At 40.5% G+C, this 20,340-nt stretch overlaps 1 protein-coding gene across 1 annotated transcript; it reads right to left on the reverse strand.

Annotated features, from left to right (window-relative positions):
* Positions 1-1,269: 1,269 nt before the first annotated feature.
* Positions 1,270-20,270, reverse strand: hpse (heparanase). The gene is made up of 12 exons (XM_088320058.1): positions 18,933-20,270; positions 15,488-15,597; positions 12,280-12,408; positions 12,041-12,214; positions 10,709-10,880; positions 10,571-10,618; positions 8,359-8,452; positions 8,194-8,300; positions 4,065-4,179; positions 3,869-3,993; positions 1,578-1,727; positions 1,270-1,481 (listed from the first exon to the last, which is right to left on the reverse strand). The coding sequence occupies exons 1-12, from the start codon at positions 19,229-19,231 to the stop codon at positions 1,322-1,324; spliced, it is 1,683 nt and encodes a 560-aa protein (XP_088176184.1). The 5' UTR covers positions 19,232-20,270; the 3' UTR covers positions 1,270-1,321.
* Between the last annotated feature and the right edge of the window lie 70 nt (positions 20,271-20,340).

A 20,340-nucleotide genomic window follows, 5' to 3' on the forward strand; every position in this document is an offset into this window, starting at 1 on the left:
GGTAATATGTTTTTAATGCCATTGCACTAATTTCGATGCACTATTGTTGAGATGTACTTACTACTCAAGCCAGTCTCCATGAACTAACTTGTATGTATTTTGCCTTTTTATAACATTCTTTTCTATTTTATGTTTTTTTTTGAGTCTTTTTATTACATGTTAATCCAGGAGTGCATGTCAATTCTCGTTGTAAATACTGTTCACTACGTTGTGATTACATACCTGTCAACTTGTACGTTTTTGCCGTACAAAGTACGTTTCTTATGCATTTTAAAACGTGTACGACGTACAAGAAAATCTGTACGGAAAAACGCAAATTAGTCAATGATGGGTACCATCCGGAATACATAGACTATCACGAAACGGCAAATCATGCGTCTGCAGCCTTGGATTTCATGTGGTAGTTATGTAATGAAAGGTAGTCCGTCTCTTTTTAGAGAAGCGGCTTTTTCGGCTCAACTCATTAAAGAGAGCTGGCTCTCAAACGGCTCACTTGCTTTGATGCATTATATTACGAATCATTATGTTGTATAAAGAAGTTAAGAAAAAAAGGAAGTATAAAAGGAGAAAATGAAAAGAGACAGGTTTGTGGTTATCCCATTAATCAGTATGCTACCAATGATAATTTAATGCAGAAAATGAATTCATAATTTGAATAAGAAAATGTATTATTCTACTTAATTATGTTTGCATGTATTTTTTCCTTCTACAGTGAAGGTCCAAGCGACTTCATTTTTGAACTTTTTTTATAATAAACTTCATTCATGTCGAGCAACTCAGTATCTCACAACAAAATGTTAATTAACAATATATATGATATAAGGAAATACATGTACAAAGTAACATGTTAAACTACATAAATAAACACGTTTGAAAAAAAAATTGTGTAAGATTATTTTGTATTTTGTAAGGGAAAATACGACTTTTTGTAAGGGCATGGAGCCTTGGAGCTTGACAGGTATGGGACATGGTGCGAAATCCACTGCGCGGATCTTCCACAGAGAAAATAACCTAAGAACAATTGTGAACGCGTGCCAAGCGTGTGGACGTTGCGCAAAAGGGGGGGGAATCTATAGCGGATAGAAATAAAGTAACAGCAATTATGGAGGCACCCAGGGTGGAGAATCCCCCCCAAAAAAGTCAGCGAGAGAGAAGCCCGGCCTGACAAGAACCCAAAGTAATGATTGACATTTTAGGCCCAATTTCCTATCAGGCTTATGATCTTACCTTTAGGTGTGATCAATGACAATAAAAACAATCCTAAATTCTAAATTCCCATTCCTAAAAGGATTATTGTTGGTTTTATGATGGCACGATGACATCATGTGGCACAGGCGGTTTCTTGCGCATCCACGAAGACAAAAAAGGCAAGTGAGAAGGCGGGAAGTTCCACGTGTTCTGAAGCTGCCACTCGGAGTCCCTCCAGCGTAGGAAGGGTTAAACCCGAAAGCTCGAGCGGCTGGCCGTTCAGCGTCACGCCCCTTCCGGTGCGAAACACAAGTCACATGCAAATCCAAAGCCACAAAGTTGCGCGACATCCCCCCTACTCAAAGGTTACAAAATGTCGCCCTAATTACCTGGACAGAAGCCCGTCCCGGCCCGGTCGGTCCGACTGCAGTATGAATGCATCCGTGAAGCCGCCGCTAGCCAACCCTCTTGGGACGGTCACGTTGACGGCCATTTTGTTGAGGTTGATCGCAAGGAGCGTGACAGCGCCTTGCCTGTATCTGCCAGGAAAGTGCAATCCTATAAGGGGGCCTTTATCTAAGAAAATAAATCAGGGGCGTGGCTTTGCAATGGATTCAAAGTTATTTGACAGGGAGGAAGCTATATGTAAAAATGGGAGAGTTGTCATCTGAATACTTGGACATCTGTTGTGGAGTACCACAGGGTTCTATCCTGGGTCCAAAGTTATTTAATTTATATATCAACGATATTTTTAATGTTTCAAAACTATTGAAAATAGTAATATTTGCAGACGACACTAACATTTTCTATTCAAATGCTAACTATATTGATTTAGTAACCTGTATTAATCGTGAATTAATTAACATAAAAGAATGGATGGATATAAATAAATTATCCTTAAATTTAAATAAAACCAAAGTAATATTCTTTGGTAATCGCAAGGCAAATCAAGATTTAGAAGTAAAAACGGATGGTGCTGCAATAGACGCTGTATCAGAAATTAAGTTTTTAGGGGGTCACAATAGACAATAAATTAAGCTGGAAAACACACATCAGACACATACAAACTAAAGTATCTAAAAACATTTCAATAATTAATAAAGCCAAATTCATTTTAAACTATAATGCATTGTATTTATTATATTGTTCTCTAGTTCTGCCCTAATTAACATATTGTGCAGAAGTCTGGGGCAATAATTACAAAAGTTCACTATAGCCTCGTTTTATCCTCCAAAAACGTCCAATTAGAACCATACACAGGGTAGGATCTCGAGATCATAATAATATTTTATTCCTGCAGTCCAAATTATTAAAATTAGATGATTTGTTAAAATTTTTCACTGCACAACCTTAAGGTCAACAAAAACATAGTGCCAGAAAACATCCATAAATTATTCCTTCGGAAAGAGGGAAATTATAATTTAAGGGGCTGTAGTGAATTAATAATCTCAAAGGTGAGAACCACCAGGAAAAGTATGTGTGTGTCTGTGTGTGGAGTCAAACTTTGGCACAATTTACAAGACGAGATCAAACAATGTCCAACTATTCACCTGTTCAAATTTAAATACAAAAAAAAACATTCCTGGCGGAATACAGAGATGAGGAGGTTGGGGTATGAGTGGTGCGGGAGATTGGGAATAGTGCGTCTAGTTAACTTTGTGTTATTGTTGTTATTCTTATATCATAACTGTTATTACTAATATCATTACAATTGTTGTTATATCACTGGTGTATTTGGTGGGGAAGATGAAGGGGTAGGGAATATAAGCATTTGCCTCTGACTACCCCTTTTCAAACATTTTATGTAACATTAATTGTTGTTGAGTTATTGGTTTTGTTCAGTTTTTTATTTTGATGTTCGAATAAAGTTTTCATTCAAATGTGCGTTGTGGAAGATCAATCCTGCCATATGTAAAACACGTATCGATAAATAAATACCTACAACAATATGCCACATAAAGAACGGAATGCATGAATGAATTACGCAATATCTAAATCTATGACGCACTGCAAAGTATTTATGTTTGTATTCATGCAATGATTGATCAGTCAAAAAACATTGCTAGCCGCATTTGCGAAACAATGCAACAGGAACCGAACATGGGTCGCGGGGGTAAGAGCATCGAATCCTAACCACTAGACCAGGGGTAGGGAACCTATGGCTCGGGAGCCATGTGGCTCTTTTCATGAGTACATACGGCTCCGAAATAAAATGTAACTATTGCACATCTCTCTGTGGTGTTCCTAAGTTAAGTGATTTCATCCCGATTTTGGTCCATATAAAGCCGATCTGATCTTGAAGCCCATCTTCCAAAAGTAAGTTAAACTCAACTATCTTTGTAGAGCATATTATTATATGAAATATTTATTTTTTAGTACAAAATAATACAGGTTACTTACACAAGCCTTAAACATACGTCTATAAACCTTAAACCTATAAAATATAGCACTGAAGCAACTTACAAACTAATTCAACTTACGATCGTCTCGTTCGTAAGTAGGGCAGCGTCTGTATGACAAATCCATAAATATATGAATGCATTGCATTTATGTCATACATTTAGGTATTACATGATTTATTTACTTGTTCATTCATTCATATGGAATACATTTGCAGTATTTATTTATACTTTGATTTCTACATATGGCTGGATTGGTCCTCCATACGTGGAAGACCTACCTGGATGTGGCTGCGCAGTGGAGGTACATCCGAACACGGCCGCTTCCTGCCTGTGCGGAAAACCCGCCAGCACTTAGGACAATGTGGCCAACAACGCGTTTGTGAAGCAATGTCAGCCAATAGTCCTTCAAACACAAAATATACATGCAGGTCTTTTTTCTTTATCGAAAGCACACCAACGGCGATTTGCTTTTACCGGAAGAGGATCCAGACGGTCGTCCAGAAGATGATACACTCCCGAGCCAACGAGAACCTGCCGCATCACCACGGACACGCCCCCTTTGGCCGCCATTCCTAATTTGTCCAACCACCTGACCGACCGGCGGGTGACACACATTAAGTTAGCCCTAATTACAAAGAATGTCGGTCAGGAGCATTTAGGAAAGGGCTCACAAACTCAATTTACATGAGTTATAGAGCTAGGGTCCAGGAAAGGCATATTAAACATACATCCCGCGGGTGGAATCCGGCCTGTGGGATGATTCAATCTGACTCGCCATTAATTTCTGAGTATGTGAAAAAGAAGCGGGTCTATGGGTGATTTCTATCAAAAGTTATGATTTTATTAAATAAATGCGAACCGAATGCTTTATCTGGCCGCTAGGCTGCAGTGTTGAGTTTGTTTAGCACGGTAATTTGGTTCAGGTGTAAAACCGCTTTTAGGCAACTCTTCTATTAAACCAGTTAACACATTCAATGCCAAACATTAAAATATTTTTCATCCATTGTTTGTGAATCAAGAGATGCCTTTTCATATGTGAATAGAATGTGTAGGTTACCAATGTAGGCTGAATGATAAAGCGTAATACTGAAAAACAGCAAAAAAATTGAAGTTGACATTTTGACTGATCGGGTCCGCCTCAGAACAGAAAGTCTGGATCCCAACTGAGTTTGACATCCCTGATCCAGGATATGTTTGGCCAAATATTTAAAAAGTACTCGATTAAAAAACTTGAAATTCTGAGTCCAGACGCTCCCCTACTTACGACCATTTGACTTACCTAAAACGGTAGAATAGAACATTTTTTTCGGGATGTCAAAAAATATCCGGTTGGTGTAAAGTGTAAAGAAGAGGCGAGCCGTTTCATTTGAAATGAAAGTGAAATAAGAAACCTTGATACGGTTGAGAACACTTTTTTTGGCCACTTTTTGCCACGAAGGAGGACCTCTTGAAGCGTATCTTCCAAAAATAAGTTAAACTCAACTTTAATTATCTTTATAGAGCATATCATTTTATGAAATGTTAATTTTTAGAACAATACAATACAGGTTACTAATACAAGCCTTAATCATACTTATATAAACTTTAACGATCCTCCGGAACCTATTTCGTTTGTAAGTAGGGCAGCGTCTGTAACTTTAGCAAGGTCTTATTTATTCATTTATTTTAACAATTATTCAATCAGATCATGAAAATCCATCCCACCAACAATAATTCCGTAGAATTGAATCATAGATTAAAATATACATGGCCTGGCATGCGCGTATTTGCGTGGAATGGATATAAGTTACTTAGTAATGGGTTCAATGTAGGTATGCTAAAGTAGTGGAGTAAGAGTACCGTTTCTTCTTCACTAATCTACTCAAGTAAAAGTACAAAATGTCCCTAAATTTACTCTTCTAACAAACTCAGTAAATATAACTCGTTACTACCCACCTCTACTGTCAACTTATCTTACAATTTATAATTGCAAACTGTTATAAATTGTGGAAAACTTGACACAGGTAACATCCTTTCTTCTTTTAGTTATTGAGTCACAAATGCTGATATTGTGTGTATTACAATAGACCCATTTGAAAGAAGTATGTGATATTTTGTTTATGCTATGAAGACCCCATGTTTCCGACAACCCAAAGTAAAGCTGGTAACCGTCATCCCTATTCCTCACATGAGCTCCATGTGATGCAAATCAAGCTAACCGGTGCTAACCACGTGGAATGTACTCCCAAGGATAACAGATAAACGGACACACTTACCTTTTTCAATGACTACTGTTTATGATCAAGCGCGTTTGACTGATTAATAGATAATAAAGTAGTGGGCCAATTTTCTTGATTTATATACAGTAAAGATAAATTGAAGCCAGGGAAAAAGATAAACTTTGTATTATAACAAGTAACAATGTTTGATACCACATTGTTTATACTGAAGGATTTTATACATTTGACTATAAAAGATTTTATACGATTGAATACAAGTTGCATTTATTGAGTGCAATGAAGATTTTCACTGAGTGGGCTTCAGGTCACGCTGTTCCAAATGCGGAATGTTTTGGCTGGGGAATTTTGATAAAAGGACTCTGACGAAGGACGGCAGGCATTGTTTTGATAAACGCTCTGCTGTTTTGAGTTTTTCCAGACATCGAGGGGAGGGGGTGGACCCCACATGGGGGCTTCCCTGGCACGCCCATGGGAGGAGCCGGCACACCAGCTTGGGGAAAAACGTGGGCCGAGAGAAGAAGCAAAAAGATCGAAAGAGGAGGCTTGACAGAGACTGGAGCGACACTAATTCGGCCATATTCGACGGAGTACACTTAGTTAAATTGTTTAAGAAATTAAATCTGCCCCCTTGTGGAAATGCCGGTCTCTTGTCCATCTTTTCCATCAAGAAACGAGCGCGCACTGTTAGGTGAATGTAGGTTGTGTTTAGTTAATGGAGTCAGGTAACTAATTTGAACAATTTGGTAAACTATACATTTTGATAATTAAATTCCTAACAATACCGATACCTAAATATTGCGTAATCACCAATACTGATACTGACAGTACATCAAATTATCTTTACTCAGCAAAGAATAACTGATATATTTAAATCCTAACATAAAATGGAAATTTACCATTACTTTAAAGGTTATTGATTATTAAATGGCCACAGGAAGGCACCCAATAATGGTATCAACTATCATTACGAGGAAAAATACTTTTGAATTAGTCTGGTAATGGCACTGGTATAGATACCAGATTTCAGTACGTGTGCATCCCAATTTACACCTATAAGATTTCAAACCAGAGAGTCAGCAAACTAAAGCCGACGAGCTGGATCAGGCCCGCCAACGGATTTTCTACGTCCTGATAGAACTGAGAAGCATAAAGGAAAAACTAAGTCCCTATCACGTCAAAATTCAATGACCTGCAATTCTAATTATGTCCACTGAATGTCGCTGAAGTCAAGTATCACTCCCAAAGCTGTATTTGCTTATCAACAATAGAACGTTTCAGCAAACATCCCGATATTATTCTACATGAAATTTATGTCAGGACACACTGTTTATGGCAAATGATTGCACTCCCTTGGATTAAAAAAATACAGAATTAAATAAATAGCATCCAGGTATCTTTTTTCAGCGCCTTTCTTGAATAGATATCTAACAGCAAAGTAAGAAATGGTTGGCATTTCTTGTGAAGGATTTTATACATTTGTCTATAAAGGATTTAATACGATTGAACACAAGTTACATTTATTGAGTGCAATGAAGGTTTTCACAGAGCAGGCTTAAGTTCAATGAGCAGTGAAAGGTCAGTGCAACCAAGTGGAGAATATTGTTTACAGGAATGGCGGGAACGGGACGTAAGGCTGATAAGATAATCAGCACATCCGACGACGCAGAAAGGCCCTGATGACAAAGGACGGCAGGCATTGTTATGAGAAACGCTCTCCGCTGTTTTGAGTTTTCCAGCCATCGCGGCGAGGTGGTGGGGCTCACGTTGGGCTTTATTGGCACGCCCATGGGAGGAGCCAGCGCACCATCTCGCGGAAAGGCGTGGGCCGAGAAAAAAAGCTGGAGGACTTCAGAGAAGGCTTGCCAGAAACTCCGACGACACTAATTCGACTAATTCGGCCGTATTCAATGGAGTTCACTTAGTTCAATTGTTAACTAAATTAAATCTGCCCCCGTCTGAAAATGTCGGCTTTTCTTGTTCATCTTTTCCATCAACAAACGAGCGCGCATTGTTGGGTGAATGTAGGTTGTGTTTGGTTAATGGAGTCAGATAACTAATTCGATCAATTTGGTAAACGATACATTTTAATGTTTAATTCCCAACACTTGAATAATAAGAGTTTAACCTTCCTAATGACATGTGGAATGACGCATTTGAGTGATTGGTGACATGTCCGTACGTGTCTGAGACACGTATTTGTTTCTTTGCGAACCGTTGGAATGTTCAGGTGTTATTAAGTTTGACTGAACTGGCTGTTTTTTTGGCGTTCCCACTGTAGCGCCTTATAGTACGGTGCGCCATGGAAAAATACGGTACTTAATTGTCCATCCGATTATTCTTGGGATTTCTTTGCCGTGTTGAATACTTGTGTTCAGACGACTCACATAAATCCTGCAGCAAAGGTGTCAGACAGGCCCACAGCGCCGCCCCCGCTGGCCGAGCTGGTTTCTCCAAGCCACACAGGTTTACTTGGGGACACACGTCTCACTTCCTGCAGGGAAAACGGCCGTCAGGATATGCATGCAATTCGGGAAAAAGTGATCACGGACCTTAATGACTTGTTTGATCTCCATCTCCAGCGAGTCCAAAACTTTGGGGTCCAGGAAATCCTCAAACGAGGCGTCTCGACCGTTCACGTAGTAACTAGCCAACGGAGATGAGATACGTTAAGTGAAATAAGGGAAAAATAAAGCAAAATTAACACTTATTTGTATTATTTATTATTGCAACATCTGTTGCAGCCTGGTCATCCTGGAAGGGGGATCACTTCATGTGCGGTCCATTCTCAAGGTTTCTTCATTTTCCTCATGTTGAGGTTTTTGAGTTTTTCCTTGCCCTCATGTAGGGTTTAGATCAGGGGATGGTGTCATAATAATCTGTAGTTTACAATAATCTGTGGTCTGTGCATCTCTTTGAGACTCCTTGTGATAAAGGGCGTCACAAATAAACATGACTTGACATTGATGTCGTGTAAATTGAGGGTTCAGCAAATGGAAATGCAGAATTCCAAAAAGTCTTCTCCATCCAATTTGTGTGCTAATTAGTATTTATTTTATAATGCGAAAAACTTATTATGCATAGGTTATTGACTCACGCATGCACAGTTGACTTTTTATTTTTAGAATTTTAACATTTTTTTCTTTAAGTCCGCAAAATCAGATTTCTGTTCAGCACTATATCCTGAAATGTCATGGGTAGGCACATGTACAATCGAATAAAATGTACAGATATTTTGCTTATGGTTCTAACATACTAGAACCATAAGAATATTTTAAAAATGTAATTTTTACTAAACCTTTTATAAGTATAATGTATGTGAGGGGGTAAGCTGTGGCTCGAGAGCCACATATTCATATTAATTTTGAGGGGATGAATAATTAAATGAATTAATGTTTTTGGATTAGAAATATATACAGAGGGGCAAATAAGTATTTAGTCAACCACTCATTGTGCAAGTTCTCCCACTTGGTAAAATTAGAGAGGACTGTAATTGTCAACATGGGTAAACCTCAAACATGAGACACAGAATGTGGAAAAAAAAACAGAAAATCACATTGTTAAATTTTTAGAGAATATATTTTCAAATCATGGTGAAAAATAAGTATTTGATTAATACCAAAAATACATTTTCATACTTTGCTGTGTACCCTTTGTTGGCAATAAGAGGCCAAATGTATTCTGTAACTCTTCACTAGCTGTTCACACACTGTTTTTTTGTATTTTGGCCCATGCCTCCATGCAGTTCTTCTCTAGAGAAGTGATGGTTTGGGGCTCTTGTTGGGCAACGTGGACTTTGAACTCCCTCCAAAGATTTTTAATGGAGTTGAGATCCGGACACTGGCTAGACCACTCCAGGACCTTGAAATGCTTCTAACAAAGCTGCCCCTTATTTGCTCTGGATGTGTGTTTGGGATCATTGTCATGCTGAAAAAACACAGCCACGTCTCATCTTCATTGCCCTTGCTTCATTTGAAACCTCTTGATAAATAGCCCCATTCATTCTTTTCCTTTACACAAATTAGTCGTCCTGGTCCCTTTGCAGAAAGACAGCCCCAAGGCATGAGGTTTCCACCCCCAAGCTTCAAAGTGGGTATGGTGTTCTTTGGATGCAATTCAGTATTCTTTTCCCTCCAAACATGAGAACCTGTGTTTCTAACAAAAAGTTCTACTTTGGTTTCAACTGATCATAACACATTTTCTCAGTCCTCTTCTAGATCATCCAAGTGCTCTCTAGTGAACCGCAGACGGGCCTGGACATGCACTGGCTTCAGCAGGCAGTGCAAGACTTGAGTCCCAGGCGGCACATTGTGTTACTAACAGTAAACTTTATAACTGTGGTCCCAGCTCTTTGTAGGTCATTAACTAGGATGGCTCTTGGTGTCCTGGGATTTTTGTTCACCGTTTTTGTTATCATTTTAACACCATGGGGTATGCTCTTGTAATGAGACCTAGATCGAGGGAAATTATCAGTGGTCTCTTATGTCTTCCATTTTCTAGTAATGGCTTCCACAGTTGATTTCTTTCCACCAAGCGTTTTATCTATTGCAGATTCAGTCTTTCCAGACTGGTGCAGTTCTAGAATTTTGGTCTCAGGTGTCCTTCGATCGGTTTTTGGTCTTGGTGATAGTGAAGTTTGGACTGATTGAGGTTGTGGACAGGTGTCTTTTATACCGATAAGTTAAAACAGGATTTATTAATACAGGTAACAAGTGGAGCCTCGTTAAACCTTGTTAGATCTTGTTAGCTGTCACACAAACTTACTGATGCCATGTACAGGCATCAATGGCGTCACCCCCACTGCGTAGGAACCTGCAAAACATTGAAGTCAAAAAGCTTCTCAGTGACCTAAATGCATAGAAATGATTCATCTAGACAAAATGTTTTCAGAATTGTTCTGACCCGTCCAACAGGTCCAGCGTTCGACCTTTGGGCTGGCCAATGTCAGGCCCGTAGAGACGCCCGCTTCGATACCACGTTGACTTTGACATAATCTCCCGGAGGTGAGTGAAGTCCTGACCTAATTGGTCGCCGCTCACCCGAAGCCCTGCCTTCTTCTCAAAGCTATTTGGTTCTGTAAGGTCACAAGTTATTTGCCGATTTTAGGTTAAGTCGATCAAAACTACCAGTAAGTGTAATCAAGTGGAAAGCGACGTTAGGAATTGTGAGGTTATTTTTATTTTAGACTTTTTTTTTCATTTCAAGAAACTTCCTACCATTTCGTCTTCATTTGTCTTGTTGTGCATTTTCTGTTTTCAAGACATATGGCCTTTAGTTGTCTTGATACCTACATGTCTTTGAACTTGGTCCAAATATTCGATACAGCTGACTGTGAACAGCCCATATCTTTAGCAACCATACGGGGAGAGTTACCTTCTTCAAGAAGTTTGACGATCCTGTCTTTGGTCTCAAGAGACATCTCTCTTTTAGGAGGCATGATTTTTGCCAATCCTTTTAGTCCAGGAGCCCTCTGAGGAGTGATAACTGCACTGTTTTTAACTACTGACTAATGAGCAGAATCTAAGCCAGGTGCCCAATTAAGGTAAGGGTGTGTCCTTATTTTTTAGCCAAAATGCACTGTTGCCATACTTTTTTCCTCAGAATTGAGTGATTTCATATTTATTTCCATGCACTTGATGTATAAAAGTAACATTTACTGACCATTACAATGTTTTTTCTTAATTTATTTTACTGTTTCTGAATGTCAATAGGTTGCACTTTGGAATTACCATGTCTGCGCTTTTACTTTTAATGTGTATCTTGGGTAATCTATGGGTATTGGGTTTTTATCTATTTTTAGTCTTTGAATCTTTTCATTTTCTTTTAACTGGGAATGGATGACTGGATGCTGCGACTGGCTGGCAACAAGTTCAGGGTGTCCCCTGCCCACTGCCTGAAGAAACCTGGGATGGGCTCAAGCACCCCTGCGACCCTACTGAGGATAAGCGGTGCAGTAATGGATGGATGGATGACTGGATGCTCCAAACAGAGTTTCATTGTTCTTTGACCATGACAATACATTTTCTGAACTGACCTGATATGTTCACACATTTTATTGTGTAAGTTTAGAACGTTGGGTGTTTTATTTTTGTTGATTAGTATTTGTCAAAAATGTAACGAGTGTTTCTTTTCGTTTGATAAGGAAGCAAAGGTGAACATCTCATCCGTATTTCGACCTATGTGCCTGTTGTCTCCACACTACCAACACCAACAACCATTGAGTAGGAAGCATACCATTGCCGAGCTCCCAAGAAACTCGATAACGCCGGTCCTGACAATAGCGTAGTATCGCTTGAGCGTTGCTGGAATTCCAACTGTTGTCCGTGTTCCTGAGAAGAGCGTTGAGCCCGAAGATAAGATCCAAGCCGGACGCGTTGGCGAAAGAGTGAAGTTCGTCCAGCGTGCTCTCTGCAGTGTGACAACAGAAAGTGACGCACTGTATGGGAGAACAGGTGGCCTGCCATGGAGGCTACCTGTGAACTTGAGCTGCCGGTAGTTTCTGCTGGCATCTTCTTTGGCTAAAAGCTTTTGTTGTTTGCGCCACTGCATGAGAAGATGCTCCTCCCTCCAACCTACAAGAGGCTTGGGCAGCGGCTGTGGAGCTGGAACACATTTAGCCTGGTTTGTTTGTGGCTTTTGATTTGGGCACAGCACAAAACTAAATCAAGCGATGTTTAACAAATGAAACAATGAAATATTTGCTCACAAACAACTGTACAAGACAATGATATACAGTGGAACCTCGGTTTTCCAACGCCTCTCGGTTCTCGACCAAAAATTTCGAGAAATTCTTGCTTCGCTTTTTGTTAAAAAAAATCGGAGTTCGAACGCCAGTACACTAGGGGCGATGCTGAGCGGCGTACGGGTGTAGATTGCCCCCACCCCTCGAGAAAAACTGTTATGACGTGCGCGCGCACTTCTTTTCGCTTTCGCTTTTCATATCGCCGAACGGAGTGTTTTAACCCCTAATTATGCCTCGGAAGAAGTTCGGTGCAAGCAGCAAAGTTGCTACAGAGGAAAAAAGAAGAGTAGTGCGTACAACTATTGCATTTAAGAAAGAAATAATAGCAAAATATGAAGAAGGTGTGCGAGTTTACGATCTTGCTATACATACAGCATGGCTTCTGCTGAGCACCACAAAGGTAAGAAATCCTATTCATAATTCTTTTCTTTATCCTTTAACCGCTCACCACTTGTTGTGGAGACCCGGGTGCTAAATGACGTGTAAACGACCTGATTTTTTTGTTTTTACACGTTCATGTTAGTGTAATCTTTCATACGGAAGATTACGCTAACGCGAACGTACGATTAGCCTGGGTTAGCTTCATGTTTACGGTCATAGTAAACATTCAAGGGTGTTGGAACGGATTAAAACGATTTTACATTACTTTTAATGGGAAAAACGATTTTCCGTGATCGACCAAATCGGTTTTCGAACAGGGTTCTGGAACGGATTATGGTCGAGAACCGAGGTTCCACTGTAATACAAAATCCTGTGCCCGAAGGGAGTAGGCTGACAATACAGTTTCGCTTTAACACTTTTAAGAGTCTACCCAAATGTGAATTTCCCTTCGGGGATGAACAAAGTATCTATCTATCTATCTATCCTATTCCATTTTTTTCTTACTAGATAGAAACATTTTAAATCACAAAAAACACAACAAAAACGCACTCCAAAAAAGAAAAAAAAAAAGAAAAAGACAATTATAACGCTTGCGACTCACATGACATCTAAAAAGATAAGATAAGATAATCCTTTATTCGTCCCACAATGGGGAAATTTATTTTGTTACAGCAGTAAGACAGTGAATAATGGATAACAGCCAAGAATATCAACAGTATAAACAAGTATTTAGAAATGTAAAAAAATAAAACCCAGAATATTTCCAATGGCAGGTGTGCAAAATAGTTGAAGTAAAGTGGCCAGTAATGTGCAAAGTCATGGAGGGTGTGCAGTCTATCGGAAGCACTGCTTATTATATAGTCTGAAGGCTGCAGGAAGGAAGGACCTGCGGAACAGCCTGTCAGCCATCCGAGTGCTGCTCTTGATATATTTATTTTCCTTATCCAATTTTCCTCAAATACACTTAGTATATATATATTCACATACTCAGCACGACAGGGCAGTGGTTAGCGCATGTGCGGCACAGTTCTGAGGTCATGAGATCGAACCATCCTGTGTGGAGTTTGCATGTTCTCCCCGTGCTTGCGCGAGTTTCCTCCGGGCACTCCAGTTTCCTCCCACATTCCAAAAACATGCATGTCAGGTTAATTGCCAAATCCAAATAGTCCCTAGGTGTGAATGAGCGAGTGAGTGGTCTGTCTCTGTTTGGCAACCAGTTCAGGGTGTCCCAGGCCCACTGCCCAAAGATAGATGGGATGGGCTCCAGCACCTCTGCGACCCTACTGAGGATAAATGGTACGGATAATGGAGGGATAGATATACACATACTGTATACCGGAGCCATATCCCCCTAGTGGGAGGTGGCTAGAGTCAAGAACACCTTCACATTTTTGACTCTTTCTGGAAGATTGATACAGAGGAGGGGATTCCCAGCCCCCTCGCTCAACCCAACTGATGTGTTGCAACATCTAATTGGGAGTCATTAGGTGACCAAACCACCCAATTCCAACCCCTAATGCCGAGGCAATGGGTACCAATGTTGTAAGACTCAGGTATGACCCAACCGAATTTCGAACCAGCAACCTCCCAGTCTCATGGCAGGCGCCCCACCCCCAAGGCCACCTAGTTTGTAATTGTTTTAATTCATATCAACTAGAGACATTTTTAGGATTGAAGGATTTTATACATTTGACTATTAAGGATTTTACACGATTGAATACAAGTTACATTTATTGAGTGCAATGAAGATTTTCACCGAGTAGGCTATAGTTCAATGACAGGTCACGCCGTTCCAAATGCAGAATATTTTTACTAGGGAATTTTGATAACAGGACTCTGACGGAGGACGGCAGACGAAGCTTTGAGAACAAGACCCTGATGAAGTAGAAACGCTCTGTGTTGTTTTGAGTTTTCCAGACATCGCGACGCCCAGAGGGGGGGCTTCCCTGGCTCGCCCATGGGAGGAGCCGGGACACCATCTTGCGGAAAGACGTGGGCCGAGAGGAGAAGGCTGGAGGACTTGAAGAGAAGGCTTGCCAGAGACTCCAACGACACTAATTCGACTAATTCGGCCATAATCGATGGAGTTCACTTAGTTAAATTGTTAAAGAAATTAAATCTGCCCCCGTGTGAAAATGTCGGCAATTCTTGTTCATCTTTTCCATCAAGAAACGAGCGCGCATTGTTCATGGAGTCAGATAACTAAAACGAACAATTTGGTAAAAGATACATTTTAATATTTAATTCCTAACAGGGTCATCATCATCATCAAAATCAGGCATTTCAAACTCATTTTAGCCCATGGCAGGCAACGTTTGGCTTGTGGGCCACGAGTTTGACACATGTGATCTAAACTATCCCATAAATGAATACTTTTTGGTGCCAAAACGGCTTTTCTATGTTAACTGAGCCTATCGGACCTTGTGATTACATAGTGTTTACAGTACTATCTTACCACGAAAACACCTATTGCTAGCTTAGCTTACACGCTAACGTATTTGAGCTGATTGGCCGTTTGATTTCATTGGGACTGCACCCACTATGAGATCTAGTTTCACCTGAAAGAAGTTTTCGCTGAGGCTGGAACTCCATGAAGTCCTGCCGGGTTCCCCCGAAGCGAACGAACCCTGGCGATAAGGCCTTGGCCAAGACGCGAACTTTGGGAGAACTGCACGATACAAAAACACAACTTTGTAGTTACACACGTTTCATCTCGTAAACAGTGTTCACTACCTTACCAGTACTAAGTAAATACTTTTGCCTACAGTATGTATCCTGACATTTTTTGTAATCTTAGATACCCTCTCTAAGTGTTTATTACATGTTTAGCCTGGAGTGGCATGTCTAATGCCATTGTAAACAATGTTCACTGTGTTTTTTTCAATGAAGCTAGTCATCTAATGCTATCCATCTGTAATCTGCGAAAGTCTTTTTTTCTTCAAGTCACTGAGGAAAAACCTCATAATCCATTGTTATTCATTCACCATGAAGCAACATTTATCTTATTATTTATGTTATAACCATAGCCATAACACATCCTCAACGCTTCGGCTGGCCAGTCTATCACCAGGCACGAGTTCCCAAAACATTCTTCTTTCACATTTAAAGTACTGTAAGTGTAAAAGACTATTTACCAAATACAGTTTACCCTTCTTCCCCAAATATGGCCTCAAAGAGATTGTTGATGAGTCCTTGATCAATATATATACACGTTCCATGAAAAAGTATTCACCTGCTGAGTCATTTCTGTGTTTTTTGCATATTTATCACTCACAAAAGGTTCCGATTCTAATATCACGCAGAGACAACCCAAGGCTATGCAAAAAGCAGTTTTGATTCCATTTATTAAGGCACAAAAAATGTAAGCCTATCTGGTACTATGTGAAAAAGTATTTCCCCCCTTGTTAATTTAGAAAGTAATTGTGACTAATGAAGGATTTTATACGAATACAAGTTACATTTATTGAGTTTAATGCAAGATATTCACTGACTGGGCTTTAGTTCAATGACAGGTCACGCTGTTCCAAATGCAGAATATTTTGACATGGGAATTTTGATAACAGGACTCTGACGGAGGACGGCAGGCGTTGTTTTGAGAACAAGACGCTCGTCTATGAGATTGTGAAGCCCACGTTGGGCTTCCTTGGCACGCCCATGGGAGGAGTCGGCACGCCATTGTGTGGGGAGAAGATGGCCAATAGGAGAGAGCTAAAGGACTTCAGAAAAGGGCTTCCCAGAGACTCCAACGACGCTAATTCGGCCGTTTGATGGAGTACACTTAGTTAAATTGTTAATGAAATTAAATCTGCCCCCATGTTGAAATGTCAGCTTTCCTGTTCATCTTTTCCGTCGAGAAACGAGCGCGCATAAATTGTTGGGTGAATGTAGGACGTGTTTGGTTAATCGAGTCAGATAACTAATTCGAACAATTTGGTAAACGGTACATTTTCATATTAATTCCCAAAACTAACCAAAGTTTTGGGAAAGTCGAGTCAATTTCCACAGGTCACACACAAAATTGAGTGCCATGGTTGGATCAAGGACTCACTTAAATCAAATCTGTTTAACAAAGTTAAGTAGACAACAGAAGAACACAATTGGCATGCCACAATATGACGAAATTCCAGAAGAAATTACAAAAAAAGTGATTTAAATCCATCAGACTGGAAAAGATCATAAGGCCATTTCCAAGGCTCCAGCGGACCACTGTCAGAGCCATTATCCACAAACAGAAAACTGGAAACGATAGGAAACCTTCCCAGGAATAGTCAACCAAATAAGTTGTCAAAATAATAAGGTCACTTTGCCATTTTTTTTAGAATATAACATTACTTATTCACTTATTAATATTAAAAAATATATATATATTTTAATGGCCGTTGGACACAAATCAATATCCATCCTAAAATAAACAGTGACACAGTGTCTCCTCCTAATTTTTGTGTTTTTGCATATGTATTACTCAAAAAGGGTTTCAGGTCATCAAACCAATTTTAACATTACAAAGAGAACTCAAGGAAATACAAAATACATTTTGAAAAGTTGATTCTATTTATTAAGGCAAAACAAAAATTAACAGGCCCTATGTGAAAGACTAATTGACCCTTGAACCTAATAGCGAGTTGGGCCACCTTTAGCAGCAATAACAGAAATCAATAATTACTCAATAATTATAATAATACAATAATTGTCAATGAGTCTTTCACAATGCTGAGGAGGAATTTTGGCCCACTCGTCTTTGCTTATTGGAAGGTATCTAGCATGAACTGCCCGTTTAAGGTCACATCGCAGCTTCTCAATTGGATTTGAATCCGGACTTTGAGTCAGCCTCTCAAGAACCTTAATTTTTTTTTTTTAGCTAGTCAGAGGTGGACTTGGTAGTGTTTTGGATCCATGTCCCGCAGCAAGATCCAAGAAAGCTTGAGTTTGTGGGCTCAAACTGATGGCCTGAAGTTTTTCTTCAGGATCTTCTGGTAAACACCCGAAAATTATCATTCCACCAACCAGAGCAAGTTGTCCTGGTCCTGTGGCAGCAGAGCAACCCCAGAGCATCACACTGCCACCACCATGCTTTACAGTTGGCATCATGTTGTTTTTGTCAAATGTTGTGCCATTTTTACATCAGATGCAACGGGAACAGCTTCCAAAAAGCTCATTTTATGTCTCATCAGTCCATTGTATGTTTCTTCAAAAGTCTTGAGGATAATCAAGATGCTTTTGGACGAATGGGAGACAACTCTTTGTTCTTTTGAGATAACAGTGGTTTTCACCTGGGAACTCTCATAGATGCCATTTTTGGCCTGTGTCTTTCTCATAGTGGAGTCATAACCTTAACTGAGGCCTGCAGTTCCTTGGATTTGAAGGTTGTTTTGAAACCTCCTGGATGAGCCGTTGTCACACTCTTGGAGTAAATTTAATTATGGACTAATGGTCCATATAAGGGGGCAGCACGGCAGAGCAGTGGTTAGCGCGTATGCGGCACAGTTCTAAGGTCTTGGGAACCTCCTGTGTGGGTTAAAATCCAGCTACGGGACTTCCTGTGCGGAGTTAGTATGTTCTCCCCGTGCTTGCGTGGGTTTCCTCCGGGCACTCCGGTTTCCTCCCACATTCAAAAGACATGCATTTCAGGTGGATTGGCCGTTCCAAATTGTCCCTAGGTGTGAATGAGCGAGCGAGTTGTCTGTCCCTGTGTGCCCTGCGATTGGCTGGCAACTAGTTCAGGGTGGCCCCTGCCCACTGCCCGATGATTGCTGGGATGGGCTCCAGCACCCCCGCGACCCTACTGAGGATAAGCGGTGCAGATAATGAGATGAGGTCCATATAAGAATAAACTGCATACAAGGCCACAAAAAACATATATAAACAGACCAAAACATTTATACAAAAAATGTAAAAACGGTTAGCAGGAATTATTGCTGATCAATACCCGAAAATAAAACATTATTGGAATCAAATATCCAACAAACAGTAGCGAATCACGAATTGAGCGGCTATTGGTCCAACCTGAGCATGCGCATGAATCGCTGGTCTTCCGCCAGGCTGGCATCGATGGTGACGGACACGAAGTTTTGGTCAACGCGGTGAACTACTCGGCCCGGTTCTCGTCCGAGTGCCGTTACTTTCTCGATGAAGGACGGGGGTGCGCACAGTAAACACACCATCAAAAACGGGCGCCAGCTCACCGACATCTTAACTGTGGCCGCCAGTTGTGTGCGCGTCAAAGCGAAACTGTTTTGTAGCCACGCCCACCGCTCAGACGAACCACGTGACGTTTGCGCGGGAGACTGAGTCACGTGACACATTTTTTTCCGTTAATGTTGTTAGGGAAGCATTTAGGTCAGGGATAGGGAACCTATGGCTCGGGAGCCACATATGGCTCTTTCCTTGAGTACGTATGGCTCAGAAATAAAATGTAACATCTCTCTGTGGCGTTCCAAAGTCAAGTGATTTCATCCCGATTTTGGTCCATATAAAGCCGAAGCATCTTAATGCAGAAGTTTGATAAGAAACCATTTAAAATGATAAATAAAAACGCTGGTAAACGACTTTGATTGGGTGAGCAGTACAGGTGGGCGAATCGCTGCACACAACGCAAGGCCCTTCCTTCTCTCTCTCTCTCTCTCTCGCTCAGTGCAGTCTACACCAAAAGTGAACATGACGACATGCTTATCGTTTGCAGTAATTTGTGACATTTTTACAAAAGAACTTTGCATGCACATTATTTTGAAACCGTTATTAAGGACAAATTTCATGGAAAAGAATTGCCTCAACACTCTTAACTGAAGGTGGAAGACAAATTGTAAATGGCATATTTACATTGATTTGGGACACAGGATTTGGCATTATTATCATTTCATACATTTGATCAAATCATCAAATGACACACAGTGAAATAAAATGTGCTGAAGAATTCGCTTTCGTCTAGAGAGCGTCTATGGCCGAATTAGTGTCGCTCGAGTCTCTGTCAAGCCTCCTCTCTTGATCTTCTGCTTCCTACTCTCGGCCCATGTTTTTCCGCAAGCTGGTGTGTCGGCTCCTCCCATAGGCGTACCAGGAAACTCCCACGTGGGCCCCACTATCTCAGAGAAGAGCGCCGCGATGTCTGGAATTAACCAAAACAACACCGAGCGTTTCCACGTCATCAGGGCCTTGTTCTCAAAACATCGCCTGCCGTCCCCCGTCAGAGTCCTGTTATCAAAATTCTCCAGCCAAAACATTACGCATTTGGAACAGCGTGAACTGAAGCCCACTCAGTGAAAATCTTCATTGCATTCAATAAATGTAACTTGTATTCAATCGTATAAAATCCTTCAGGGTACACAGACAACTCACTCGTTCATTTACACCTAGGGACAATTTGAACCGGCCAATTAACCCGACATGCAGGTTTTTGGAATGTGGGAGGAAACTG

This window comes from Urocampus carinirostris, chromosome 16 (genome assembly GCF_059441175.1).
Source record: "Urocampus carinirostris isolate Australia breed hairy pipefish chromosome 16, RoL_Ucar_1.0, whole genome shotgun sequence".
Lineage (NCBI taxonomy): Eukaryota > Metazoa > Chordata > Actinopteri > Syngnathiformes > Syngnathidae > Urocampus > Urocampus carinirostris.

Coding starts and splice junctions, on each gene's coding strand:
- hpse (XM_088320058.1), bottom strand. CDS start 19,231: ATGTGTCACGTGACTCAGTCTCCCGCGCAAACGTCACGTGGTTCGTCT. Junction 12,409..15,487: donor TCAGCGAAAACTTCTTTCAG/GTGAAACTAGAT, acceptor AATGTGTTCCAG/CTCCACAGCCGCTGCCCAAG. Junction 3,994..4,064: donor ACCGTCTGGATCCTCTTCCG/GTAAAAGCAAAT, acceptor TTGTGTTTGAAG/GACTATTGGCTGACATTGCT.